General features: G+C 39.0%; 4 protein-coding genes across 4 annotated transcripts; all 4 read left to right on the top strand.

The window, feature by feature from the left end:
• Positions 1-2,638: 2,638 nt before the first annotated feature.
• On the top strand, positions 2,639-5,127 carry LOC131461201 (odorant receptor 131-2-like). The gene is made up of 2 exons (XM_058632269.1): positions 2,639-2,829; positions 4,230-5,127. Exons 1-2 carry the CDS (start codon positions 2,677-2,679, stop codon positions 5,040-5,042), a joined length of 966 nt encoding a protein of 321 aa, XP_058488252.1. The 5' UTR covers positions 2,639-2,676; the 3' UTR covers positions 5,043-5,127.
• A 5,240-nt stretch (positions 5,128-10,367) lies between these two features.
• On the top strand, positions 10,368-12,615 carry LOC131460519 (odorant receptor 131-2-like). The gene is made up of 2 exons (XM_058631110.1): positions 10,368-10,508; positions 11,803-12,615. Exons 1-2 carry the CDS (start codon positions 10,368-10,370, stop codon positions 12,613-12,615), a joined length of 954 nt encoding a protein of 317 aa, XP_058487093.1.
• A 3,341-nt stretch (positions 12,616-15,956) lies between these two features.
• On the top strand, positions 15,957-17,494 carry LOC131460518 (odorant receptor 131-2-like). Its single transcript, XM_058631109.1, has 2 exons — positions 15,957-16,080; positions 16,706-17,494. The coding sequence occupies exon 2, from the start codon at positions 16,715-16,717 to the stop codon at positions 17,492-17,494; it is 780 nt and encodes a 259-aa protein (XP_058487092.1). The 5' UTR covers positions 15,957-16,080; positions 16,706-16,714.
• A 3,791-nt stretch (positions 17,495-21,285) lies between these two features.
• On the top strand, positions 21,286-22,143 carry LOC131461233 (odorant receptor 131-2-like). The gene has a single exon (XM_058632322.1). It carries the CDS (start codon positions 21,292-21,294, stop codon positions 22,069-22,071), a length of 780 nt encoding a protein of 259 aa, XP_058488305.1. The 5' UTR covers positions 21,286-21,291; the 3' UTR covers positions 22,072-22,143.
• The last annotated feature ends 1,963 nt before the right edge of the window (positions 22,144-24,106 follow it).

The following is a 24,106-nucleotide window of genomic DNA, read 5'->3' as shown; positions in this document are numbered from 1 at the left end:
GATTTTTCCCTCTTGTTTCTCTGAGAACAACGTCTTTATGTTATTTGAAAGTAAATTATTTCTTGCTTTGAATATTATTTGTGCTGTTTTGAACTGAATCCAATGCGGATATTTTAGCCCTTGTATTTTTAAGAGTTATGTTTGTCTCTATATGGCCCTTTTCTGCATTATATGTGTGTTATCTGAAAATAACACAAATGTTAATATATCTGATGCTCTACATATGTCATTAATATACAACATTTTTGGTCCTAAAACGGTTTTCAACAGTTACAAAAAATGTATTGAATCCACTGGCTACTTCATTCACTATTTTTCATTATCTATAAAATACTGTTACTATTTAAAACATTCAATGTATCCTTTGTGTTAATTCCATTGTACTCTAGTTTATTTCTTTCTTCTATTATATTAGTAAGCTTATTTTTTATATGTTTTATATTTGTGTTCTGCTTCAATTGTTCTTTTTTTTCTTTTCTTTTTTTAAATGAATTCTCTATATAGGGTATTCTTTATTTTTATTACATGTATTTTGGAGTCCAATAGTCATTTGTGGTCTTCCTGTGTAATTTTGTTTTCTGTGATATTTTATTACTGGAATTGGTATTCACACTAGTTTATTTCTTTCTTCTTTCTTATTCTATTAGTAAGCTTATTTTTTATATGTTTTATATTTGTGTTCTGCTTCAATTGTTCTTTTTTCTTTTCTTTTTTTAAATGAATTCTCTATATAGGGTATTCCTTATTTTTATTACATGTATTTTGGAGTCCAATAGTCATTTGTGGTCTTCCTGTGTAATTTTGTTTTCTGTGATATTTTATTACTGGAATTGGTATTCACACTAGTTTCTTTCTTTCTTCTTTCTTATTATATAAGTAAGCTTATTTTTTATATGTTTTATATTTGTGTTCTGCTTCAATTGTTCTTTTTTTTCTTTTCTTTTTTTAAATGAATTCTCTATATAGGGTATTCTTTATTTTTATTACATGTATTTTGGAGTCCAATAGTCATTTGTGGTCTTCCTGTGTAATTTTGTTTTCTGTGATATTTTATTACTGGAATTGGTATTCACACTAGTTTATTTCTTTCTTCTTTCTTATTATATTAGTAAGCTTATTTTTTATATGTTTTATATTTGTATTCTGCTTCAATTGTTCTTTTTCTTTCTTTTTTTTTTAAATGAATTCTCTATATAGGGTATTCTTTATTTTTATTATTACATGTATTTTGGAGTCCAATAGTCATTTGTGGTCTTCCTGTGTAATTTTGTTTTCTGTGATATTTTATTACTGGAATTGGTATTCACACTAGTTTATTTCTTTCTTCTTTCTTATTATATTAGTAAGCTTATTTTTTATATGTTTTATATTTGTGTTCTGCTTCAATTGTTCTTTTTCTTTCTTTTTTTTTAAATGAATTCTCTATAGTTGACTTCCTGTTTTGGGCATTTCACTGCCTTTAGGGTTGAACCCATTTTGGTTCAGTTCAGACCAGGATTTGCACCATGTGCATCTACCATGTGGTTTGAGTGTTTTTGAGTTGGATATAATCTCTGAAAAAGTTATTCACAAAACCGTAAAGAACCTTTTTTTTGTTTATTTTCTGTCACCACCAGGAGGCGATGTTTTCAAACTTGACAGTTTTTTCATACAAGTCTTCAGCAACAGTCCATCCTCGATCATTGCAAGTTTGGTTCAGATCAGACCTTCCATCACATAGAGTTTTGTTGTGTGTTGCCAACTTTGCAAACCCCCCCCCCCCCCCCCCCTCGTACGACATGTGACTTTTAAAAAAATTATTTGACCTCTTAAACTCCTCAACTTGTCCACAGTGACCTCACCAAGTTTGAAGATGATCACACGAAAGCTCGAGGACAAGTTCGTTCAAATACCATTGGTGCAAAATGCAATCCAAGATGGCGGCGTTCCTGTAGGATTCACAGAAAAGTTGCCATCGACTTTTTTGATCGTTACAACCTAACAAACATGTGTACCAAGTTTCGTTCACGTATGTTAAACCTGACATCAGATGACCTAATGGAAGTTTTTTTTTTCAGTTTCTAGCCCCGCCCACTTCCAATTTTTGATGCACATTCCTCAAACCACTTTCAGAACTAAATTTCTTATGAAATTTCTTTCAGTTTCCATAGGGTTCTACGCACCTTGTGCAAGAATAACAACAACAACAACAGGCACAATGTGAATCTTTTCTAGTCGGTCTTGTTATCAGGGAAAATAGACTTGTGCTGTACATGTTATCACTAAATTCATCTGTACTTTTATTGAGATTAGGATTTAGCAAGTATATGTTAAAGTCTTGACAAATAAAGAAAACGCTCCCTGTATGATGCCCTCTCTACAGCCTTCAACCATAAATACATGAACACATACTTTAAACTGAATTATATCTGTGCTTCAAAGCATTATTTTGAAAATCAGAAGAGGTAAACATCAGTACGTATTCTATTTATGCCGTGTCTGATGTTAAATATTTGCTTTATTGTCTTATAATTGCATAATTTTGTCGCAAATTATAAAATGTATTTGTATGATTAAAATGATCTGTCTTATTCATGATGCATAAGGAAATGCTGTTCTCATGCTGTTCTCGTTTGTCTTTAATGTAACCATTAGGGCCCCTGGTGTGACAGTGTGACGAAGCCGCTCGACAGACTCATGAACTTTTCAAATGCGGGCAGAAATGCAACGACGCTCGTCGTCCGGGACACTTTACAGGCGGCCATCATCAAGAACGTGATCACTGTGGTTCTCTGCATCTCCATCAACTACATCAATGGCACCCTGGTGCACACGTTCATAAAACACCAGGTCTGAGTCCATGTCCATATCAATGCAGTGCAACAACAAATTCATTTTGTAGTATGTAGAGAAAAAAGGGGAGTTTGAATGTGCATGGGTTTTCTCCGGGTTCTCCGGTTTCCTCCCACAGTAGAAAAAAATGCAGGTTTGGGGATTCGACAAATTGTACACTGTCGACTTGTCCAGGGTGTGCCCTGTCTTTCGCTCTATGTCAGCTGGGATTGGCACCAGTGCCCTGCATGACCCTCATGTGGAGGTTAAAGTGGTAGAACACTGATGGATATTGGTAAAAGCCCCAGAGAGTCATTGGTTAATTTTCACTGTTTTGATTCTTATTTCCTCATCACCTGAGGTTGCAATTTGTTTTGCAGAGGTAGAAACAGTCCTTAAATATTCTTGTCAAATAAAAGTACTGGTCTAAAAATGGTGAAATTAAAAATTTAGCTTTTTAAAAATGTACTCAGAGTGCCTTGTTTAACAAGGTTCTTTCTTTAGTGAAAAAAGGACAAGGAGACACAAATCTTACGTTAATTGTTTTCAAAGACAAACCTTTACAAATTAAGGTGCTGACAAAATAAAATACGTAAACACATAATTTATCAGTCAAAATGGGTCAAAGGTCACAAATGCTTTACATTTCTCACTCACTCAGGGACCTTAACACCAATTCACCTGTCCCCATCATTCAGCTTTCCCCACTTTTCCTAATCATTCACCTGCCCTCATCATTCACCTGTCCTCACGTGTCCTCATCATTCATCTGTCCTCATCATTCACCTGTCCTCACGTGTCCTGATCATTCATCTGTCCACAAAAACACAAAAACCTGATGAATTACAGTAACGCAAGAAAATGTAATTCATTCCTTTCCAACTCGTCGTTTAGAGATATTTCAGTTTCCAAACCACTTGTCTTTCGTTATGAAAGATATTTTCACAGAACCAATGCTGCAAATTTGTTTAAAATATTTCCAACCCAGGGCCTCATTACCATTTCATAAAAAAATATACGCCATGGAGTTCCATTATTGCACCTTTTATTTAGTATGACTCTGTTCAAGTTCAAAATCCATTCATCCATCCATCTTCTACCACTTTATCCTCCACATGGGCTGTCTTGGCTGCATAATCACCATATTGCATGTTTTTGGACTGTGGGAAGAAGCCGGAGAACCCGGAGAAAACCCATGCAGACACGGGGAGATCATGGAAAATCATTGCAGAAAGGCCCTTGTTCCAACAGCGGCTCGAACCGGTCTTCTTGCTGCAAAGGCAAGAGTGCTAACCACTACACCAACTGTGTAGCCTAAGTTCAAAATATCCATCCAATATCACCATCACACACTCTTCAAAGTTGTCCAGCAGAGGGTATTGTGAGCACAGCCTGACCACTTCTGTCTTTCATTACAGGTTTTCAACATGAACCCTCGCTACATCCTGTACATCCATATGGTGATCAACGATATCATCCTCCTGACCATGTTCACCCTCCTTCATGTGCTGAGTTACATCGTGTTTACTCTCAATGTCTCCTTCTGTACAGTTCTGTTGCTTATAAGTGTGTATACAACCACCAACAATCCTCTGACGCTCGCCGTCATGGCCGTAGAGTGTTACGTCGCCATATGCTTCCCGCTCCAACACTCTAGGATCTGTACAGTCAAGAAAACGTACGCTGTGATCGGAGTGATATGGATGCTGAGTTCATTTGTAATCTTGCCAGACTTATTTATCACACTGGCCACAGAAACCACGGAATACTTTCATTCTAGAATTTTCTGTTTTCTAACAAACCTTTTTAGGCATCCTTATATTAGAGGGAAGAGAGACATTGTCAACCAAGTATTTATGGTCAGTGTTTGGATCATTCTATTCTACACATACTTCAGGATCCTCACCACTGCAAAGGCAGCCGCTACAGACGCCAAGAAGGCGAGGAACACTGTCCTCCTCCACGGCTTCCAGCTGCTGCTTTGTATGCTCACCTATGTGCATTTTTTAACCATTGAAGGCCTGACATCCTTGTTCCCAGAAGCAGGTCTGGCCATTCGCTTTGCCGTCTCAATATTTATTCACGTTCTTCCACGACTCATCAGTCCGGTGGTTTACGGGCTGCGAGACAAGACTTTCAGAAAGTACCTGAAAAATGATCTGTTCTGTTCAACATGTGCTGACACTCAAAAACACAAAAGACAGAAAATAAATCCTAAAATGACTTTTTGATGTCATGTTGTAGTTGCTCCTGCTATGCTAGCAAATGTATTTTGAAAATAGAAAACAATATGATTAAATACAGGTGGAGACATTGTGACAGTGATTACAGAGCTTTTGTCCCGGTGTTTAGCTTCTAACTGCTTTTTTTTGTCTTTGAACAAATAAAAGGAAGGAATCAATTTTACTGATTAGTATTCTTGCAAATGTCTCCGGTATGAGACATTAAAATAATTTCATCTTCATCTTTTCTTCTATTTCTCGTCAAGTAGTTTAGTTTTAACACACATCTCTTAAAACAACTCTGACGCATGCATTCACTGGGTTTTTGGGACATTTATCATCAGGCACTCTCACCCTGGTAATCCATGTTTCAAGCAAGCTGTCATTTTTATCCGAAATTCTGATATCTGGCCAAACTTGGGGTGGAAGTTCAAACTCCAACCTTTAAAACTTGCTTGAGTACAAATTGTGCAGCCTCAAAGCTCTTCACATGGTCTGAAGTATTTACTGCCTGAACCAGCAGAGGGCGCAGTGAGAGCAGCCTGACATTGGACACGCTTAAATCCTAAGGTTTTTTGGTTCTTTTTTTAGATAATAGTGTTTTCCTTTACCTTGTTAACCTGTTTCGGCATGTACAGTATCTTCCGCCTTCCACAGAACTGCTTTAAATCCATCAGCAAAAAAGACAATGATCTTATGGTTAAAGATAGGGTGGGAGATAATTTTCTGGAGTATTTTTTACTCTGTTTCGTTTTGTTATCTTCAGCTTACCTGGGTCCGGTTCGTGGGGCAGCAGCCTTAGCAAGGAAGCCCAGAGAGCCCCCTCCCGTGCCGCTTGTACCAGCAGCTTCTCTGGGGGGATTCCAAGGCTTTTCCCAGGCCAGCTAAGAGATTCTGTTCTGGGTTGACCCCAGGGTCTCCTCCCAGAAGGACATGCCTGGAACACCTGCCCAGGCGTCCAGGAAGCATCCAAATCAGATGCCCAAAAACACCTCAGCTGGCTCCTCTCGACGTGGAGGAGCTGTGGTTCTACTCTGAGCCCCTCCCAGATGTTCCAAGCTCCTCACCCTATGTCTAAGGCTGAGCCCAGCTACCCTGTGTCGGAAGCTCATTTTGGCCGCCTGTATTCATGATGTTGTTCTTTTGAGGCAGGACGTCTCCCCTCTACCCAGAGTGGGCAATCCACCCTTTTCCAGCTGAAAACCATGACCTTGGACTTGGAGGTGATGATCCTCACTCCAATTGCTTCACACTCGGCTGAAAAACACCTCCTAGGCAGTGGAGCCCAGGGGGTGAACGAGATCCGCCCTGGGTATCTTCAGACTTTGGACGTTGTGGGACCGTCTTGGCTGACACGCCTCTGCAACATTGCGTGGTCAACGGGGCAATGGTTCCCATCTTTAAGAAAGGGGTTAGGGTTCTAACCGTCGAACCATGGACCAACTCTTTACCCTTGCTAGGGTGCTGGAGGACACAAGGGAGTTTGCCCAATCTGTTCACATGTGTTTTGTGGATCTGGAGAAGGTTTATGACCGCATCCTGTCAGGGGTGCTCTGGGAGAAAGGGGTGGATGACCCTTTGCTAAGGGCCATGCAGTCCCTGTACCGAATGATTGCAAGTCTGGTTTGCGTAGTAAGCAGTAAGTCAAACCTGTTTCCAGTGAGGGTTGGAATATGCCAGGGCTGCAATTTGTCACCGTTTCTGTTCATAACTTCTATGGACAGAATATCTAGGTGCAACCGTGGGGTGGAGGGTGTTGAGTTTGGTGGCGGGGGGATCTCGTCTCTGCTTTTTGCAGATGATATGGTCCTCTTAGCCTCATCAAACAACCACCGGCTCTTGCTGGGAAGGTTTGCATTTTTTTTACTGTATTGCTTAAAATCCAAAACTGAACTAATTAATGCATTGTCACAAAAATGAAAAATGTCACCTGTGGAACGGACAGGCCTGTTAAAACACCATCCAATCACATTTAATGGCCTGACCAAATTAATTGGATTGTGATGCTTCAATAAAACTGCCATCTCCACCCCCACATGTACCACTCTTCAAGCTTATCTTAGCTTGTTAAAAATGCAGCGATATACAAGACAGTTGCAGCAACGTTATGGCAGAAAAGGTGCCAACAACAGGTGTTGGTTGCAAACGAAAGATTTTTTTGGGGAAAGTTACTGCCAAGAAAAATGCTGATGCAGAGCGAACCAAGACCAGAGTGAACATCGATGCTGCGTTTGAATAATCGCGACAACTGAAAGGGCTGGAAAGTGATGCCATGGTGGCTCTGTTTAGTCTGGACAGGTAGGTTAACTTTACGTTTTTCGGTATCACGTTGTCATTTGAACAAGTATCCAACAAACATTAGCATTACAGAAACTACGCAGTGCTTGTGAAACCATGTTTGTTGCACGTCCCTGTGCTCTGGAGACGTAGCTTCAAAGGGAAGTCTGAAGAAAGGGGCTTGGACTTTTGAATTCAAAAAGTAGCATGCTTCAACAGATCTTCAACCCTACCTTTAAATCTGAAGTTAACTTCTCAACGTTGAAGTTTTGCTGCTCCTGAGCGGTCAATCTTAACAACAAAGCCTCCAAAATGTTTTGTGTGGAAGTATTTTGCGTTCTACACCATAGATGAGAAAGTGAGGTACACATTTGCTGATTCACCACTTAGCGTAGGTGTTAGCTCAACCCAAGCAAAACAGCAAACATTGCATCAAAGAAGGTTAATAGTAAATAATGTCATGTTAAATATGGACAAAACACTGTTTGACTGTACTGGGCCACTTGGGGAAAGGTTTGACAGTGGCTAACAGAACAGTTCTGGAATGGTTTAGGTCCTACTTGGAGCAGCAGAGTCATTTTATAGTGTACCTACACAGTACAATGACAATAAAGATTATTCTATTCTATTATATTCTATTTTGTGACCTGTGGAAGTTATGACTCTGACTAAGTGTCTATGACATGTGGAGTCCCTCAGGGGTCGATTCATGGACCCCATTCTGTTTAGCCTATATATGCTGCCTTTGGGTCAAAATTCTGCAGAAAAATCTAATGTTAGGTTTAGATATTATATACAGTGGTATGAAATAGTTTGGGCACCCCTCTAAAATTTCATGATAATTTGCTCTAACTTTATAAGAGAAGATCACAGCAACAAGATTTAATTTTCTATAGAGATGTAGACATTTGAGTGTTTGGCCCAAGGCACAGGCGAAGGATAGTTAGAATGGTCACAGACAAGCCACAGACCACCTCCAGAGAACTACAAAAACATCTGGCTACTGATGGTGTAGTTGTTCATCTTTCCACAATCCAGCATACTTTGCACCAGGAAAAACTCATTGGAAGGGTGATGCGCAAAAAGCCTTTCCTGAGTGTTAGTCACAAGGAGAGTCGCATGAGGTATGCAAAAGCACATCTGGACAAGCCAGAAGCATTTTGGATAAGAATACTGCTGTCAGATGAGACTAAGATAGAGTTATTTGGTCAGAACAAGAGTAGGTATGCATGGCGAAAAAAACACACTGAATTCCAAGAACTTATTGCCTACTGTGAAATTTGGTGGAGGGTCCATCATATTATGGGGCCGTGTGAATAGCACAGGGACTGGAAACCTTGTTAAGGCTGAGGGCCACATAAATTCCTCTCAGTATGAGCAGATTCTTGACAAGAATGTTCAAGAATCGGTCACAAAGTTGAAGCTACGCCGGGGTTGGATTTTTCAGCAGGACAATGATCCTAGGATTGATTTGAAGCAGGCTGTCTACACACGGAAGCCAAGAAACCTGACTGAACTGGAGGCGTTTTGTATGAAGGAATGGGCCAAAATACCACCTGCCAGACTTCAGGGACTTGTCTGTGGCTATAGGAGGTGTCTACAGGCTGTTCTTGCAGCAAAAGGAGGCTCTACTAAATATTAATGGAATTATTTATTTGGGGTGCCCAAACTTATGCACATGCCTATTTTTGTTTAAATGCACATAAAAATGTTTCTGTTGGACCAATAAAATTGATTTCACTACCGAGTTGTTTCTGTTTCCATAAGGTATAACATATGTTAAAATTAAGTTGCTGCTTCAAAAGGTCAGCAAGTGACAAACCGATGCAGGGATTTTCCTGCATACCACTGTAGATGTAATAATATATTGCCCAGCCATATGTTTAACTAAATGTTTCAATGAAATGTTCTCGTACATACAGGACAAACACACAAATATAAAAAAGAAAAGATTATTGTTCATAATCCCTTGGCAGAAACAGCCCACAAGGGCAGCAAACATGACCAGCCCTGAATCCGTCACACAGTAACTACTATAAATCTGATCCAGAGTCAAAGATGCCATTATTTTTTGATGCTTGGCGATCCACAAGGTAAGTATCAGCTCTTTCTCTGTCAACAATCTTATGATTATATGATTATTGTTTTAACTATATTATATTCTGTGTGTGTGTGTGTGATTCTATTCAGTTTATTCTCACACGTAGCAGATTGTGACTTAATATGATGATAATATGAATATGATAGCATTGTCATAATATTCCTCATTAACATGTTAGATTAATATTGTCATGTATGTTTGCTCACTGGGACATGTGACGCAGCAGAGCCATCACAAATGTTTTTTCTGTATTTCATTATAATTCACTTGAAATTGGACATTTTACCATTTTATTCGTGTGGCCACGTTTTAAACATTGAGTACTTTAAACAAGTGATACGGGAAACCTTGAGCTCTGTAACATGAACACTTTTTGCTTTAATAGTTCATTTTTGAAAATGTTGAGTGTCTTCATATTCTTTTATAAATAATGTTACTCTGATCTCTGTTGTCCTTATAATTACAATTATAAACTGCAAAAACTGGTAAATGATCACTAATATCACTGATTAATAAGACACTTTTTAGATTATTCTATACTGTAGATGCCAATGTGTCAGAGTAAAGGCAGATGATAAACAGGATAAGTTAAGGATTTTTTTTCCTTGCCTAAAAAATTATTGCATTTTAAAATAAATATCACCATTAAAAATAACATGTGGGCATGAGCTGTGCAAAGTCAGATGCTGCTGAAGTGAAGCAGAGTAAAATTACAGAGGTTTTAGTAAAGAGCTGCCTAGCTGTTCTCTAGTTTGGCACAGTTTGGCACCATCTATGCCATTTGAGATTTCTTAGGCATCAAATTGTTTAAATTACATTTAAACATAACTTGCATTATTTTGTTAAAAAGACCAACTCATCAAATTATTAAAAGTATTTGTATGATTTAAATTGTCTTTAATGTAACCATTAGGGGCCTCTGGTGTGATGGTGTGACGAAGCCGCTCGACAGACTCATGAACTTTTCAAATGTAACGACGCTCGTCGTCCGGGACACTTTACAGGCGGCCATCATCAAGAACGTGATCACTGTGGTTCTCTGCATCTCCATCAACTACATCAACGGCACCCTGGTGCACACGTTCACAAAACACCAGGTCTGAGTCTTGTCTTTGTGTCCATGTCCATGTCAATGCAGTACAACAACAAATTCATTTTTAAACATATAGTGGTAAAAGTGGAGTTTGAATGTGCATGGGTTTTCTCCGGGTTCTCCGGTTTCCTCCCACAGTACAACAAAATGCAGGTTTGGCAATTCGACAAATTGTACAAATTGTCGACTTGTCCAGGGTGTGCCCTGTCTTTCGCTCTATGTCAGCTGGGATTGGCACCAGTGCCCTGCATGATCCTCATGTGGAGGTTAAAGTGGTAGAACACTGATGGATATTGGTAAAAGCCCCAGAGAGTCATTGGTTAATTTTCACTGTTTTGATTCTTATTTCCTCATCACCTGAGGTTGCAATTTGTTTTGCAGAGGTAGAAACAGTCCTTAAATATTCTAGTCAAATAAAAGTACTGGCCTAAAAATGGTGAAATTAAAAATGTAGCTTTTTAAAAATGTACTCAGAGTGCCTTGTTTAACACGGTTCTTTCTTTAGTGCAAAAAGGACAAGGAGACACAAATCTTACGTTAATTGTTTTCAAAGACAAACCTTTACAAATTAAAGTGCTGACAAAATAAAATACGTAAACACATAATTTATCAGTCAAAATGGGTCAAAGGTCACAAATGCTTTACATTTCTGACTCACTCAGGGAGCTTAGTTAATGCCAATTCACCTGTCCTCATCATTCACCTGTCCTCACCTGCCCTCATCATTCACCGCAAAGTACAATACTTACAAAAAAAGACATACTGAAGCAAAAGTAAAATTATATTTTTCAAAAAATGAATTAATTAAATTAGTACACAAAAACCTGATCATTTATAGTCATGCGAGTAAATGTAATTTATTACTTTCCACCTCTGTCGTTTAGAGATATTTCCGTTTCCAAACCACTTTTCTTTCCTTATGAAATAGATTTTCTGCAAATTTGAATATTTCCAACCCAGGGCCTCATTACCATTTCATAAAAAAATTATCCCGTGAAGTTACATTATTGCACCTTTTATTTAGCATTTAATATTTAGTACCGTGTTCAAGCTTAAAATCCATCCATCCATCTTCTACCACTTTATCCTCCACATGGGAGTCTCATTGCAGAAAGGCCCTTGTTCCAACAGCGGCTCGAACCGGTCTTCTTGCTGCAAAGGCAAGAGTGCTAACCACTACACCAACTGTGTAGCCTAAGTTCAAAATATCCATCCAATTTCACCATCACACACTCTTCAAAGTTGTCCAGCAGAGGGTATTGTGAGCACAGCCTGACCACTTCTGTCCTTCATTACAGGTTTTCAACATGAACCCTCGCTACATCCTGTACATCCATCTGGTGATCAACGATATCATCCTCCTGACCATGTTCACCCTCCTTCATGTGCTGAGTTACATCGTGTTTACTCTCAATGTCTCCTTCTGTATAGTTCTGCTGCTTATGGGTATGTGTGCAAGCATCAACAATCCTCTGACGCTCGCCGTCATGGCCGTAGAGTGTTATGTCGCCATATGCTTCCCGCTCCGACACTCTAGGATCTGTACAGTCAAGAAAACGTACGCTGTGATCGGAGTGATATGGATGCTGAGTTCACTCGTGGTCTTCCCAGACTTATTTGTCACACTGGCCACAGAATCTATGGAATTCTTTCATTCTAGAGTTTTCTGTTTTCTAACAAACATTTTCAGACATCCTTATATTAGAGAGAAGAGAGACATTGTCAACCAAGTATTTATGGTCAGTGTTTGGATCATTCTATTCTACACATACTTCAGGATCCTCACCACTGCAAAGGCAGCCGCTACAGACGCCAAGAAGGCGAGGAACACTGTCCTCCTCCACGGCTTCCAGCTGCTGCTGTGTATGCTCACCTATGTGCATTATTTAGCCATTGAAGGCCTGACATCCTTGTTCCCAAAAGCAGGTCTGGACGTTCGCTTTGCCGTCTCAATATTTATTCACGTTCTTCCGCGACTCATCAGTCCAGCGGTTTATGGGCTGCGAGACAAGACTTTCAGAAAGTACCTGAAAAATGATCTGTTCTGTTCAACATGTGCTGACACTAAACAACACAAAAGACGGAAAATAAATCCTAAAAGGACTTTGTGAAGTTATGTTGTAGTTGCTCCTGCTATGCTAGCACATGTATTTTGAAAATAGAAAAACAATACGATATAATAAACAATTCAATTGTTTTGTTTGGTGTGTTTAGTTTACAATTTAACGAAAGTATCGCTGGAAGCAGTTCTCATCCATACGGAGCTCAGGAAGTTTATGGTGAAACTCACATGACGGTGGATTCTTCTATGCAGACGTTTCCACAACAGATGAAAAAAAAATGTTTATTACTTTTGTCTTTAGGCCAAAACACGCCGACCGCCGCAATGGGCATTGTTGGTCATGCACAAAAATGCACTAAAGTAATTTGCATCCTGTATGAACGCAGCATTAGAGCTCTCGCTTTAGCCAATGCCATGTTGCTGTTTGTTCTTTTCCAGCAACAGAATGTTGTCTCCTTCTACTTTACTCTGACTTTTATTGTGCATGTAATCGGTCTTTAAAAACCTGCGCTGAAATGGCCTGGTTAAATTAAACATTTGTGCCCAGCGATGGAAAAACCTGCAACAAGTAGGCCGAGGGACATTTTGAGTTATTTACTTACTGACTGTGCATAATAACAATGTAGCCACATAACGTTCTGAAACACAGAGTGGATTATTACAAGACAGTGTCCAGCATGAAAAAACATGGCCTGCATGGGACTTTCAATGAACACTATGTGACGTATATTAACGACATTAATGAAAAGTCACGCCGTAAGAAGACAGGAGGTTAATAAGACTTTTCACCGCTGGCGTCATGTCGTCATCTCAGAAGTAACTACTGTGTCTGCTCGGCTCAAGGAGTCCAGTTATTCTCATGTCCTGCTTTCTTTTGGCTGCTAAATAATCCAATAAACTCTGGAGAAATGTTGTGACGATGATGTCCGCTAGCTTAATTGCCAGCGCATTAGCCGTAAAGTCCACTAGCTTAAATGCTAACATGTTAGCGATACATTCCGCTAGCATAGCAGAAGTGAGATTGGCGTCTTTCTTTCGGCCTCTGTCTTTGTTAAGTACAGCCAAAGATTTGCGCTTTAAAAGCCATGATTTAGTTCTTCTGTAATGTGTTTTTATTCAACAGTAAAAACACAGCAGTTACAGGGAGGAGCCTCCAGCAGCGGCTGCATATTAAGTAGCCATGTGTTTCTTGTGATGAGCAGCCAATTGGCCGAAAGAACAATTGGGGTGGGGGTGGAGTGGCTCAGTGGTTAAGACCGGTACCCTGTGTGCGAAAGACATCATGGTCGCAATGGTCGCAAGTTCGACTCCACCCCTGGCTGATTGTACTCAATTCCATTGTAAATCGCTTTGGATAAAAGCGTCTGCTAAATGACATGTAATCTAATGTAACAACAAAAGCACTGGAATGTGACATCACCACACCCTGACGAGGAATCGTTTCAGAGTGATTACACAACCCTAATTCAAATCCAAAGTTTATGGTTTTAAGACCTTCTTTGAAACTTCAACTTGTATAAATTTAAAAAAAAAAGGAAAATCCCTCATTTTGTAAAAAAAAATCTATTTTCATTGTTTACTCGGTTTGTGCTGGGCCGACTTGTATCTGGTTTAGTTAAAAAGAAGTCAAGCTGAGCTTGAATCAATGTTAAAAACTGGTTAAAGTCCCTCTTGTGGTCATTGTGATGAAGTTTTGTCGCTTGTTTCATCGCTCCGGTTACTTGTTTCTCTCGCAAGATCTGGCAACATTGTTCACCGTGTGTCCACACACGCACACACACACACACACCGCAACAACTATAAATGTCATGCCAACGTCATCATCTCACTCAGTGTTTGTTTGATTGATGACTTTCTACAACGTAAGTACCCGTTATTTTCCGTTATTCTGTAAACAAGGAAAAAATGTCTTGATTCTGATGATTATTTTCAGTCTGGTTTTTTTTTTTCTATACAAACTCATTTAAAGATATTAATAATATAATATGGAACATTTATATGTATAATGTATTTCTATATTTGCTCCCTTCTCATTAATATCAGGAGCTGCAGGAGCATGAACATCACTGAATGCTTTTAAATTCAATCTTTCACACTTCTTTTTTTTACATGAAAAATAACAACATTCGTCATTAATATGGTTTGATTCCTGTTCGATTAACATTCTGAGACTTTCCTCCACTGAACTGGCTGCTGCTCTGTTGTATGTTTGCTCACTGAGACACTTAGGACAACACAGATGTTTCTTTTTTCTGCTCTAACAGTTTGTAAATACCCAGGAATCAATGATAAAATTCTTTTAAAATAATTAATCGTATTTCTTTGTGTTTGTGTCTGTGTAGATTCTCATTTACCGGGTCAGAGTTGAGGTTTCTTCGATTATATTCCTTCCTTGAATTTCTTATTTTATTTTAGAATTTTGTACCTTGAATGGCTAACGTGGATTTACACTGCTGAACTGTTGCTAATTTGTCTTTTGGGGGTTTTATTTCCTCATTATTTACCTACATTTTATCCTCTGATTAGAGCAAACATCTTCCTGCTTCACTTCTTGTAGTCAACGCGAGTGGAATGAAAAGCACATCAGCAGAGTTTGAGTTTATGCCCCACATGAGTCATTTTTATCGATTATTTAAATTTCTAAAGTGTGTAAAGCGACCTCTGGAATGAAATTCAACAATTAATAGTGTTGTTTTATTTACTGAACTAATATTTATTCAGGAGAGTGTTCTGATGAACAGTTGTACATTTGGCCTTTTTAGTGTTTGATTTAATCACAATTTATTCAAGGTGATCATGTTGTAAAAAGCCAATATTCTCATTATAGTTAATGAAAAATCACTGTGTATTTTTAACAGATCCTCCTGTGCAAGTGTCATTGATTGAATCTGTAAAGGTATATTTGATGTTTATTAATGTATTTATAATTTTTAGTCCATTTTGAGCACTAGATGTAATCACTATGATCGTAAATCTTACGTTTAATTTAATTTAATTTAATGTATAATAATAATCTTTTCTTTACTGATGAATACGTGCAGATAGAGCTCTGGGCTTCATGTGACTCAGGTTGTTTACACCACCATGTTGGCAGGAAAAAGGTTCCGCTGTCGGCTTCAAGCCGTCAGAGTTTACTGTGAACTTTAAAGCCACAGCGATCAAAGCTGAACCAGTTGCCTGTAGATGTTCTCCACATTTACCAGGTGTTGGTAAATGTTTCCTGGTATATACATGTATGGATTCCTGCCAAAATGGTGGAGTGTTGTGTGGCATCAGCTACCAGAGCTCTATTGTCTTGTACTTTCATGTAACCTCCAGTGGTCTCTGGTCAAACAGGTGTGAAGAGCTGCTCAGCAGATTCATGAACCTTTCAACCGCAGGCAGGAACTTCACGACGTCTGTCGCCCGGGACACTTTACAGACGGCCATCATCAAGAATGTGATCACTGTGGTTCTCTGCATCTCCATCAACTATGTCAACAGCACCCTGGTGCACACGTTCACAAAACACCAGGTCTGACGCCAATCATTTTTAATAATTTTCTACGGCATTGCAATGATGAGTATGTTCTTTTCACCCCATTTCCTTATCACTTCTAATCTGAGGTTATAAATCTTGCAGAGTTTCTGCAGAATCTTCATAAAAAAATAAACATTTTTAGACCTAAAAACTCACTCACTCATCTTCTACCGCTTTATCCTCCACATGAGGGCACTGGCACCAATCTCAGGTGACATATGGTCAATCAATCCTCATACTGCATTTTATTTTTTGGCTTCATAAACTATAAACTATTAACTATTAATAGATATTTACTGTCTCCACGTGGAGTTTAAGAGGTGACGAGGTGTTTCTTCTCTCAAGGGCCACTTGAAGCCAAAAAATAAAATGCAGTATGAGGATTAGGTAAATTGGACACCATAAATTGACCATATGTCACCTGAGATTGGTGCCAGTGCCCTCATGTGGAGGATAAAGCGGTAGAAGATGAGTGAGTGAGTTTTTAGGCCTAAAATTTTTTATTTTTTATTTCTATTTGGGTACAAAGATATTTCTTCTGAATAAATTGAAAATCCAGAATCATGTTCATTGAGTGGTTTATTCATAATTTTCTGTCCAATTGTGTCTTTGATGACAGGTTTTTAACATGAACTCTCGCTACATCCTCTACATCCATCTGGTGATCAACGACATCATCCTCCTGACCATGTTCACCCTCCTCCAAGTCCTCAGTTACATCGTGTTCACGCTCAATGTCTCCTTCTGTATATTTATCCTGATCGTTGCCGTTTATGCGACCATCAACAATCCTCTAACGCTCGCCGTCATGGCCGTTGAGTGCTACGTCGCCATTTGCTTCCCTTTCCGACACACGCAGATCTGCACGGTGAAGAAAACGTACGCAGTGATCGGAGTGATTTGGATGCTGAGTTCATTTTATGTCCTGCCAGATTTATTTATCGCCTTGGCCACAGAGTCTGTGGAATTCTTCCATTCCAGACTTTTCTGCCTCACAGATAACGTTTTTAAACATCCCGGTCGCAAAGAGAGGAGGCAAATATTCAACCTAGTGCTGATGGTCGGTGTTTGGCTCACTCTGATCTACACATACTTCAGGATCCTCGTCACCGCACAAGCAGCTGCTACAGACGCCAAGAAGGCGAGAAACACCGTGCTCCTACACTGCTTCCAGCTGCTGCTGTGTATGCTCACCTATGTTCATTATTCCATCATTGAAGGCCTGTTATTCTTGTTCCCAAACGGGATTCTGGCCATTCGATTCACCGTCTCCATATTCATCCACGTTCTCCCACGACTCATCAGTCCGGTGGTTTACGGGCTGCGAGACAAGACTTTCAGGAAGTACTTGAAAAACGATCTGTTCTGTACGACGAGTTCTGACATTCAACCACAAAAGAAATCTTAAGGGGCCTTTATCATGTCCTGCATGTCTGCATTCCAAAACAGAGAAATCAAATAAATACATGCTGAGGCCAAACTGTTTGTTATGTGTACTTTGTAGTATAACTTGTTATTGAAGTCAAACTTGTTTTTTTTTTTTATCTCTGATTAAACAAAGGAAGATGTTAATTTCGGTCATTATTATTATCATCATCATCATCATCATCATCATCATTATTATTATTATTATTATTATTATCATTATTATTATTGTTGCAATTTTTCCCGTCATGGGATTAAAAAATATTTTATTTCCTTTCAAAAAGTTTGCTTTTCATCACAAATCACTGGATGTTTTGGGACTTTTAACATCAGACTTTTTCGCCCGGGCAACAACATGAGTGACCCACACATGATGTAACAAATGAGGCCCAGGAACATTAAATCATACCTGGGCCAACTTTAGCAAAACATCCGGCATGTTAGGCACTGGTGAGCCACGTGTGGCCCACGTACACATTAACCAGTGTTTAATGTGCCATAGCTTTGCCAAAATAGGCTTTCCAGATTAACCAATTATAAAAATGTGGCACAGCAGAAATATGGCACAATAGTGGTTTCTGTGGATGTACCACATGTAATGCACCAAATGTGGCCTGGCTATCTTTAAACATATCTCAGACAGTTCTGTTCTTCTGTTGCGATGCAGTGGCCAATAACAAAGACAAATATTTTGCTATCTGGGTTAAACTTGCATATTCTTGCAATGAATAAATACATTTGACAATCCAAAAAAAAATAAAAAATTATTGCTGTTATGGTAAATTAAAAGGTCTGACATTTACTATACTACCCATATGTATGTTTGCATACGTGCTTGTGTCTTTAAATTTTAAATTAATGTCACTGCGCGCACACACACACACACGCACACACGCACACGCACAACAACTGCTATATATGTAGTATCAACATACACATCACACTCAGTGTTTGTATGACCATCAACAAGGTAAGTACCAGTTCTTTGTGTTTTTCTGTAAACTAGGAGAACAAACTTTCTTGATTCTCATTATTATTACTTTGTTGTTTTTTAATTAAACTAAATAAAAAAACAACAACTGTGTGAGTAAAGAAAACAGAGCATTGAGGAAAAACTTTGTTTGGTTTATTTTGTGTTCTTGGTCCATATTTTTTTTCACCTGTAAATGGATTTATTTGGGATTTTTTTTATTTATTTCATTAGTGTGTAAGGAAAAATTAAAGCCTTAAATGGCTCATATTGATGGCAATGCTGAACAGGTTTAACAATTTGTTGTTGTTTTTTTTATTATTCAAATTACATGTATATGGGCTACACAGTGGGGTAGTGGTTAGCACTCTCGCCTTGCAGCGAGAAGACCTGGGTTCGAGCCCCGGTTGGAACAAGGGCCTTTCTGCATGAAGTTTGCATGTTCTCCCCGTGTGTGCGTGGGTTCTCTCCGGGTTCTCCGGCTTCCTCCCACAGTCCAAAAACATGCAATGTGGGGATTAGGTAAATTGAACACTCTAAATTGACCATAGGAGTGAGTGTGAGAGTGAATGGTTGTTTGTCTCTATCTGTGTGTGGCCCTGCGATGGACTGGCCAACTGTCCAGGGTGTACCCCGCCTATCGCCTGATGTAGCTGAGATTGGCACAGCACCCCCCGCGACCCTCTGGTGGAGGATAAAGCGGTAGATGATGATGACATGACTGACTGACATCTGTATATTTTGATGTCATTTTGACCCATAAATCAATGTTATGTTTATTTCTTAGATCATAACGATATGATAACAATCATTCATGTTATTGCTTCATTTGCTCGAGTGCTGTTACTTATTCAGAAGATTTTGAGTGTGTTGTTAAACACAGTAGCTTTTTTGTGTTTTATATTTAAACAAAATTGACCTAAATCTTAACATTTTATCAAAGCATAAGTGGTAATGGTTTTAAAACTTGAATTGTTTTATTTGTTGTTTTGTTGCTGATGAGTAATTTTGACGATGACGCGTTTTTATGATCATTAAAGTTGAAATTTTATAAATTTAACTTAACACTGAATGTCATCACTTTAATAATCTGACCTGTTGATGGGATTACGTGGCATCATCCTCCAGAGCTCTTCTCTATCGTCTTCTACGATATTGGACTTTTTGCCGATATACAATATGTGGATATATCAGGAGTGTTTGGGCCGATAACTGATGCCAATATATACAAGTTTTCCCCGTGCACAACTGCACAGGTTATTAATCCTTTAACAACCAACGTATTGCAGACGACAAGTTTGCATCACCGTAGTTGGTTTGTGCTGTTGGAAAAATTCCAACGGTTTCTGAAAGCTGAGAAGTTGCACGTCAAATTCAACATGTGGTTATTACGGTAATTTAACTCGCGCTGTCACAGGAAGCCACCAAATCAGCGTCTTTGTCACCAGAGTTGAGGATAGAGCTGGAAAAACGCCTGTACATAAGTTTCCAATTTTTGGCCTGTTTTTGGACACTGAGACAAAGACTGAAACAAATGTTATTTTAAAAATGTTTTATACTGTTCAGATCCTTTGTTTTTCTTCATTTTAAATTGTTAATACCCTATTTTTACATGCTGTAAGTTGTGAATAACTGCCAGATATTGATGTATTCTGCCAGATATCGATATATTCTGGAAAATGGGCAAAAAGCCCTTACTCACATGACATTTTCTAGTCCTTTTCATGGTTAAAATAAACAAAAAAACGTCCATGGTTAAGTCCTTTCTGTCGCGAAATGAACACAACATTTTACATACTCATGTCATAGCAGATATACATTTTCTTCATGAAGCAAAATAAATAAGCGTAAACAAATAATAGTTGTGGAGGAGCAGCAAACCCAATGTTCTAGTCATTCGTCATATCAGCAGATCCTGGTTTGCCGATATCCGAGAATACATTTTAAAGCCAATAATATTTTGCAGCACTAACTGTGATGTAACCTTCAGTAACCTTCTCTGGTCAAACAGGTGTGAAGAGCAGCTCGACAGACTCATGAACCTTTCAAACGCCGGCAGAAACTTCACGACGGCCGTCATTCGTGATACTTTAGAAACCGCCATCATCAAGAATGTGATTACCGTGGTTCTCTGCATGTCCATCAGCTACATCAACAGCACCCTGGTCCACACCTTCAAAAAACACCAGGTCTCCCTTTCAACTTTCTCTGATTATGTTTATTGTTGTTAGTGGTGAGCTATGTCAATGTGTCCTCATCACTTCTGATCAGAGAAGTGATCACTCCTTTGTGATTGGTGTAAATATCCCATGGAAGTTGAGGCAAACGCTCGCAGTCTACTCTTAAACAAAGCTTGACTGTCTTGTCTTGTCTCGTCTTGTCTTGTCAAGAAAAACTCCATCGTCTGTTGTGTCACGTTCGTTGCCGTGGCAGCAGTACCACATCACGCTATATATGCCTGTCTAGGGTAAAGCGTATAAATAAAACATACATATAAACTTAAAGGAACATTTATTTTTAGTGTTAGAGTTAGAGAACCCCAACCTGCTGCTGATTGGTCCGATTGGGCCATATAATGATGCCATTTTGGATGCCCGCAGAAGTTACCATTTATAGTCACTTGCCGGATAAGGGGATAAAAGTAATTCAGATGTTCCTTCATATTTGTCCTGCTTCACCAACTAAATTTCATTTATTATGGTTTTGTCTTTTGCTCTTTTAAATCATGTTTATTTCCCTCTGAGAGACGACACGTTGTCTCACAGCAATAATTTTCTGTCCATTTGTGTCTTTCACGACAGGTTTTCAACATGAACCCTCGCTACATCCTGTACATCCATCTGGTGATCAACGACATCATCCTCCTGACCATGTTCACCCTCGTTCAAGTCCTGAGTTACATCGTGTTCACCCTCAACGTCTCCTTCTGCATTGTCATGTTGCTTATTGCCGTTTCTGCGAGCATCAGTAATCCTCTGACGCTCGCCGTCATGGCATTAGAGTGTTACATCGCCATATGCTTCCCGCTCCGACACACCCAGATCTGTACGGTCAAGAAAACGTACGCTGTGATCGGAGTGATCTGGATGCTGAGTTCACTCTCCGTCCTCCCAGATTTATTTGTCACACTGGCCACAGAATCCATGGAATTCTTTCACTCCAGAGTTTTCTGCCTTCAAAGGAACACTTTCAGACATCCTTATCTCAAAGAAATGAGGGACATCGTCAACCAGGTGTATTTGGTCATTGTTTGGCTCACTCTGATCTACACATACTTCAGGATCCTCGTCACGGCAAAAGCAGCCGCTACAGACGCCAAGAAGGCGAGGAACACCGTCCTCCTCCACGGCTTCCAGCTGCTGCTGTGTATGCTCACCTATGTTTACAGTATAATCCTGGAAGGTCTGACGTCCTTGTTCCCAAGTGGGTTTCTGGCGATTCGTTTTGCCGTCTCGATATTTGTCCATGTTCTGCCGCGACTCATCAGTCCAGTGGTGTACGGGCTGCGAGACAAGACTTTCAGAAAGTACCTGAAGAATTATCTGTTCTGTAAAACGAGTTCTGATACTCACCCAAAAAATAAATCTTAAAGAGTTATGAAGTCGTGTTTTAGCTGCTCCTGCTAGCTGCATTTTTAAAGTAGAGGAAAGTAGATGTACTGTAATGTGGAGACATTATGACAGCGACTGTAGTGCTTTTGTCTGCATTTTGCTTTTTGGTGTAACACCTGTTGTTTTGCTCTCTGAACAAATAAAAAAGAAGGAATTAATTTCACTTATTATTATTATTATTATTATTATTATTAATAAATAATAATAATAATAATAATAATAATAATAATAATAATATTCTTGCAATGTTTTCTGTCATAAGAACAGGGTTGCAAAATTCCAGGAATTTTAAGAGTTTAAAAATGTTACATGGGAATTAATTATTATTATTATTATTATTGTTATTATTATTATTATTATTATTATTATTAATAATAATAATAATAATAATAATAATAATAATAATATTCTTGCAATGTTTTCTGTCATGAGACCAGGGTTGCAAAATTCCAGGAATTTTAAAAGTTTATTGATGAAAATTAATGGGAATAAACTGGAAACTTTAATATCACAATCTTTGGCCAAAACAATCAGATTTGATGCAAATACAGTTAAATATCAATGTTATTCCTCAATCACAGGCTATTGAAACCACGCCCCCTACATGCATTGTGCATTTAATCCATCACATGACATGGATGTATTACAAGAACTGGATAAAGCACCTCCCCCTCTGGCTTGCACCTCAATTTCCCAGTGGCCACTTGTGGTACTGCAGCAAAAAATACTTGTGGCCCAAAAAGCAATTTTCCCATAGACCACAATAGTAAAAGAGACGCCTGTAAAAAAGTGTTCACAGGACACCTCAGGGTATAGACATATTTATAGATCTTTATCATGTATGTTTATAATTCACAGAGTTTCATTTTTGCAGAACCTTCCAAAAGGCCATAAAAAGGCCAGAGATGTTTAAATTATCCAAAATTTCCAATTAATTCTCATTTATTCCCAAGATTCTTATGGAAAGTTTCTAGAACAAAAGTTACCATGGAAACAAATAAATGGATATAATCGTGTCTTCTTTGTATCTTCAAGCAATTGATACAACCTGGACTCATCACCAGTGACGTAACCTGGGTTTTGGGTATTTTAACGTCAGATATTTTACCCAGCCAGGAGCTAGTGTTTAAAGCTACATTTCCAGCACATAGTATTTGCTCTTGTGAAAAGTTCACACTCAAAACCTTAAAATCTTAAGTTTGAGTTCAAAATATACAGCCTGGAAGCCCTTCAGACCTTCTGAAGTAATTACTATGTGGGTCAGCAGAGGGCGCAGTGAGAGAAACTTGATCTTTGATACGAGGGGTGTCATGATCTCGATTGTTAATCGAATATTGATCGTAACAACACCACGATTTAAACCTTTCAAATCAAAGGTGGAATCGAGGATCTAACCACGCCCCCAGTGTGATGGGGAAAAACCTCAGTGTTATCATTGTAGCCATTGTAGCACAACGACACGTTAGCTCCTCCCGCTAACCTAAAGCTGCTGACAACTAATAGTAACCATGGCAACTGCTGATTTGGGGCGACACTGGCACTGACTGAACTCTGAACGCCCACCCGCTTTTCTGAAATCACCGGTGTGGAAATATTTTGCATTTCCCAACAACGACACCCACGGTGTGCAAACTGTGTCATGAGCGTTTAGTAAAACACAGGACGTCTCCACATGCAACTTTTCTGTCTACAAACACACTGGATCCTCTCGTCAGCCGATGGACTCAGTCTGTTGATGTCACATTTTAGTATCGGCTCAGCTCGCTTGGAACCTCGTCAGAGCATTGCAGCAAATGTGGCCTAGCCACCTAGACCTTTGGTGTATCAATTTTGGTAAATCTATGGTTTATGAAGATGTGAACCTTAAGTGACCCCCATATAATGCAACAAATTTGGCCTGGTCAAATTTAAACATATCTGGGCCAAGTTTTTCTGGCTGACTTTTGACTGACCTGTCAAATATGAGTGGACCACCATCATTTTACACAGGATGTGAGTCAGATGAATTGTCAGG

The sequence above is a fragment of the Solea solea genome, chromosome 6 (assembly GCF_958295425.1).
Source record: "Solea solea chromosome 6, fSolSol10.1, whole genome shotgun sequence".
Taxonomy (NCBI): domain Eukaryota; kingdom Metazoa; phylum Chordata; class Actinopteri; order Pleuronectiformes; family Soleidae; genus Solea; species Solea solea.
The sequence above is the reverse complement of the archived record's forward strand: the minus strand, read 5'-3'. Positions and strand labels throughout refer to the sequence as shown.

Coding starts and splice junctions, on each gene's coding strand:
- LOC131461201 (XM_058632269.1), top strand. CDS start 2,677: ATGAACTTTTCAAATGCGGGCAGAAATGCAACGACGCTCGTCGTCCGG. Junction 2,830..4,229: donor ACACGTTCATAAAACACCAG/GTCTGAGTCCAT, acceptor CTTTCATTACAG/GTTTTCAACATGAACCCTCG.
- LOC131460519 (XM_058631110.1), top strand. CDS start 10,368: ATGAACTTTTCAAATGTAACGACGCTCGTCGTCCGGGACACTTTACAG. Junction 10,509..11,802: donor ACACGTTCACAAAACACCAG/GTCTGAGTCTTG, acceptor CCTTCATTACAG/GTTTTCAACATGAACCCTCG.
- LOC131460518 (XM_058631109.1), top strand. CDS start 16,715: ATGAACTCTCGCTACATCCTCTACATCCATCTGGTGATCAACGACATC.
- LOC131461233 (XM_058632322.1), top strand. CDS start 21,292: ATGAACCCTCGCTACATCCTGTACATCCATCTGGTGATCAACGACATC.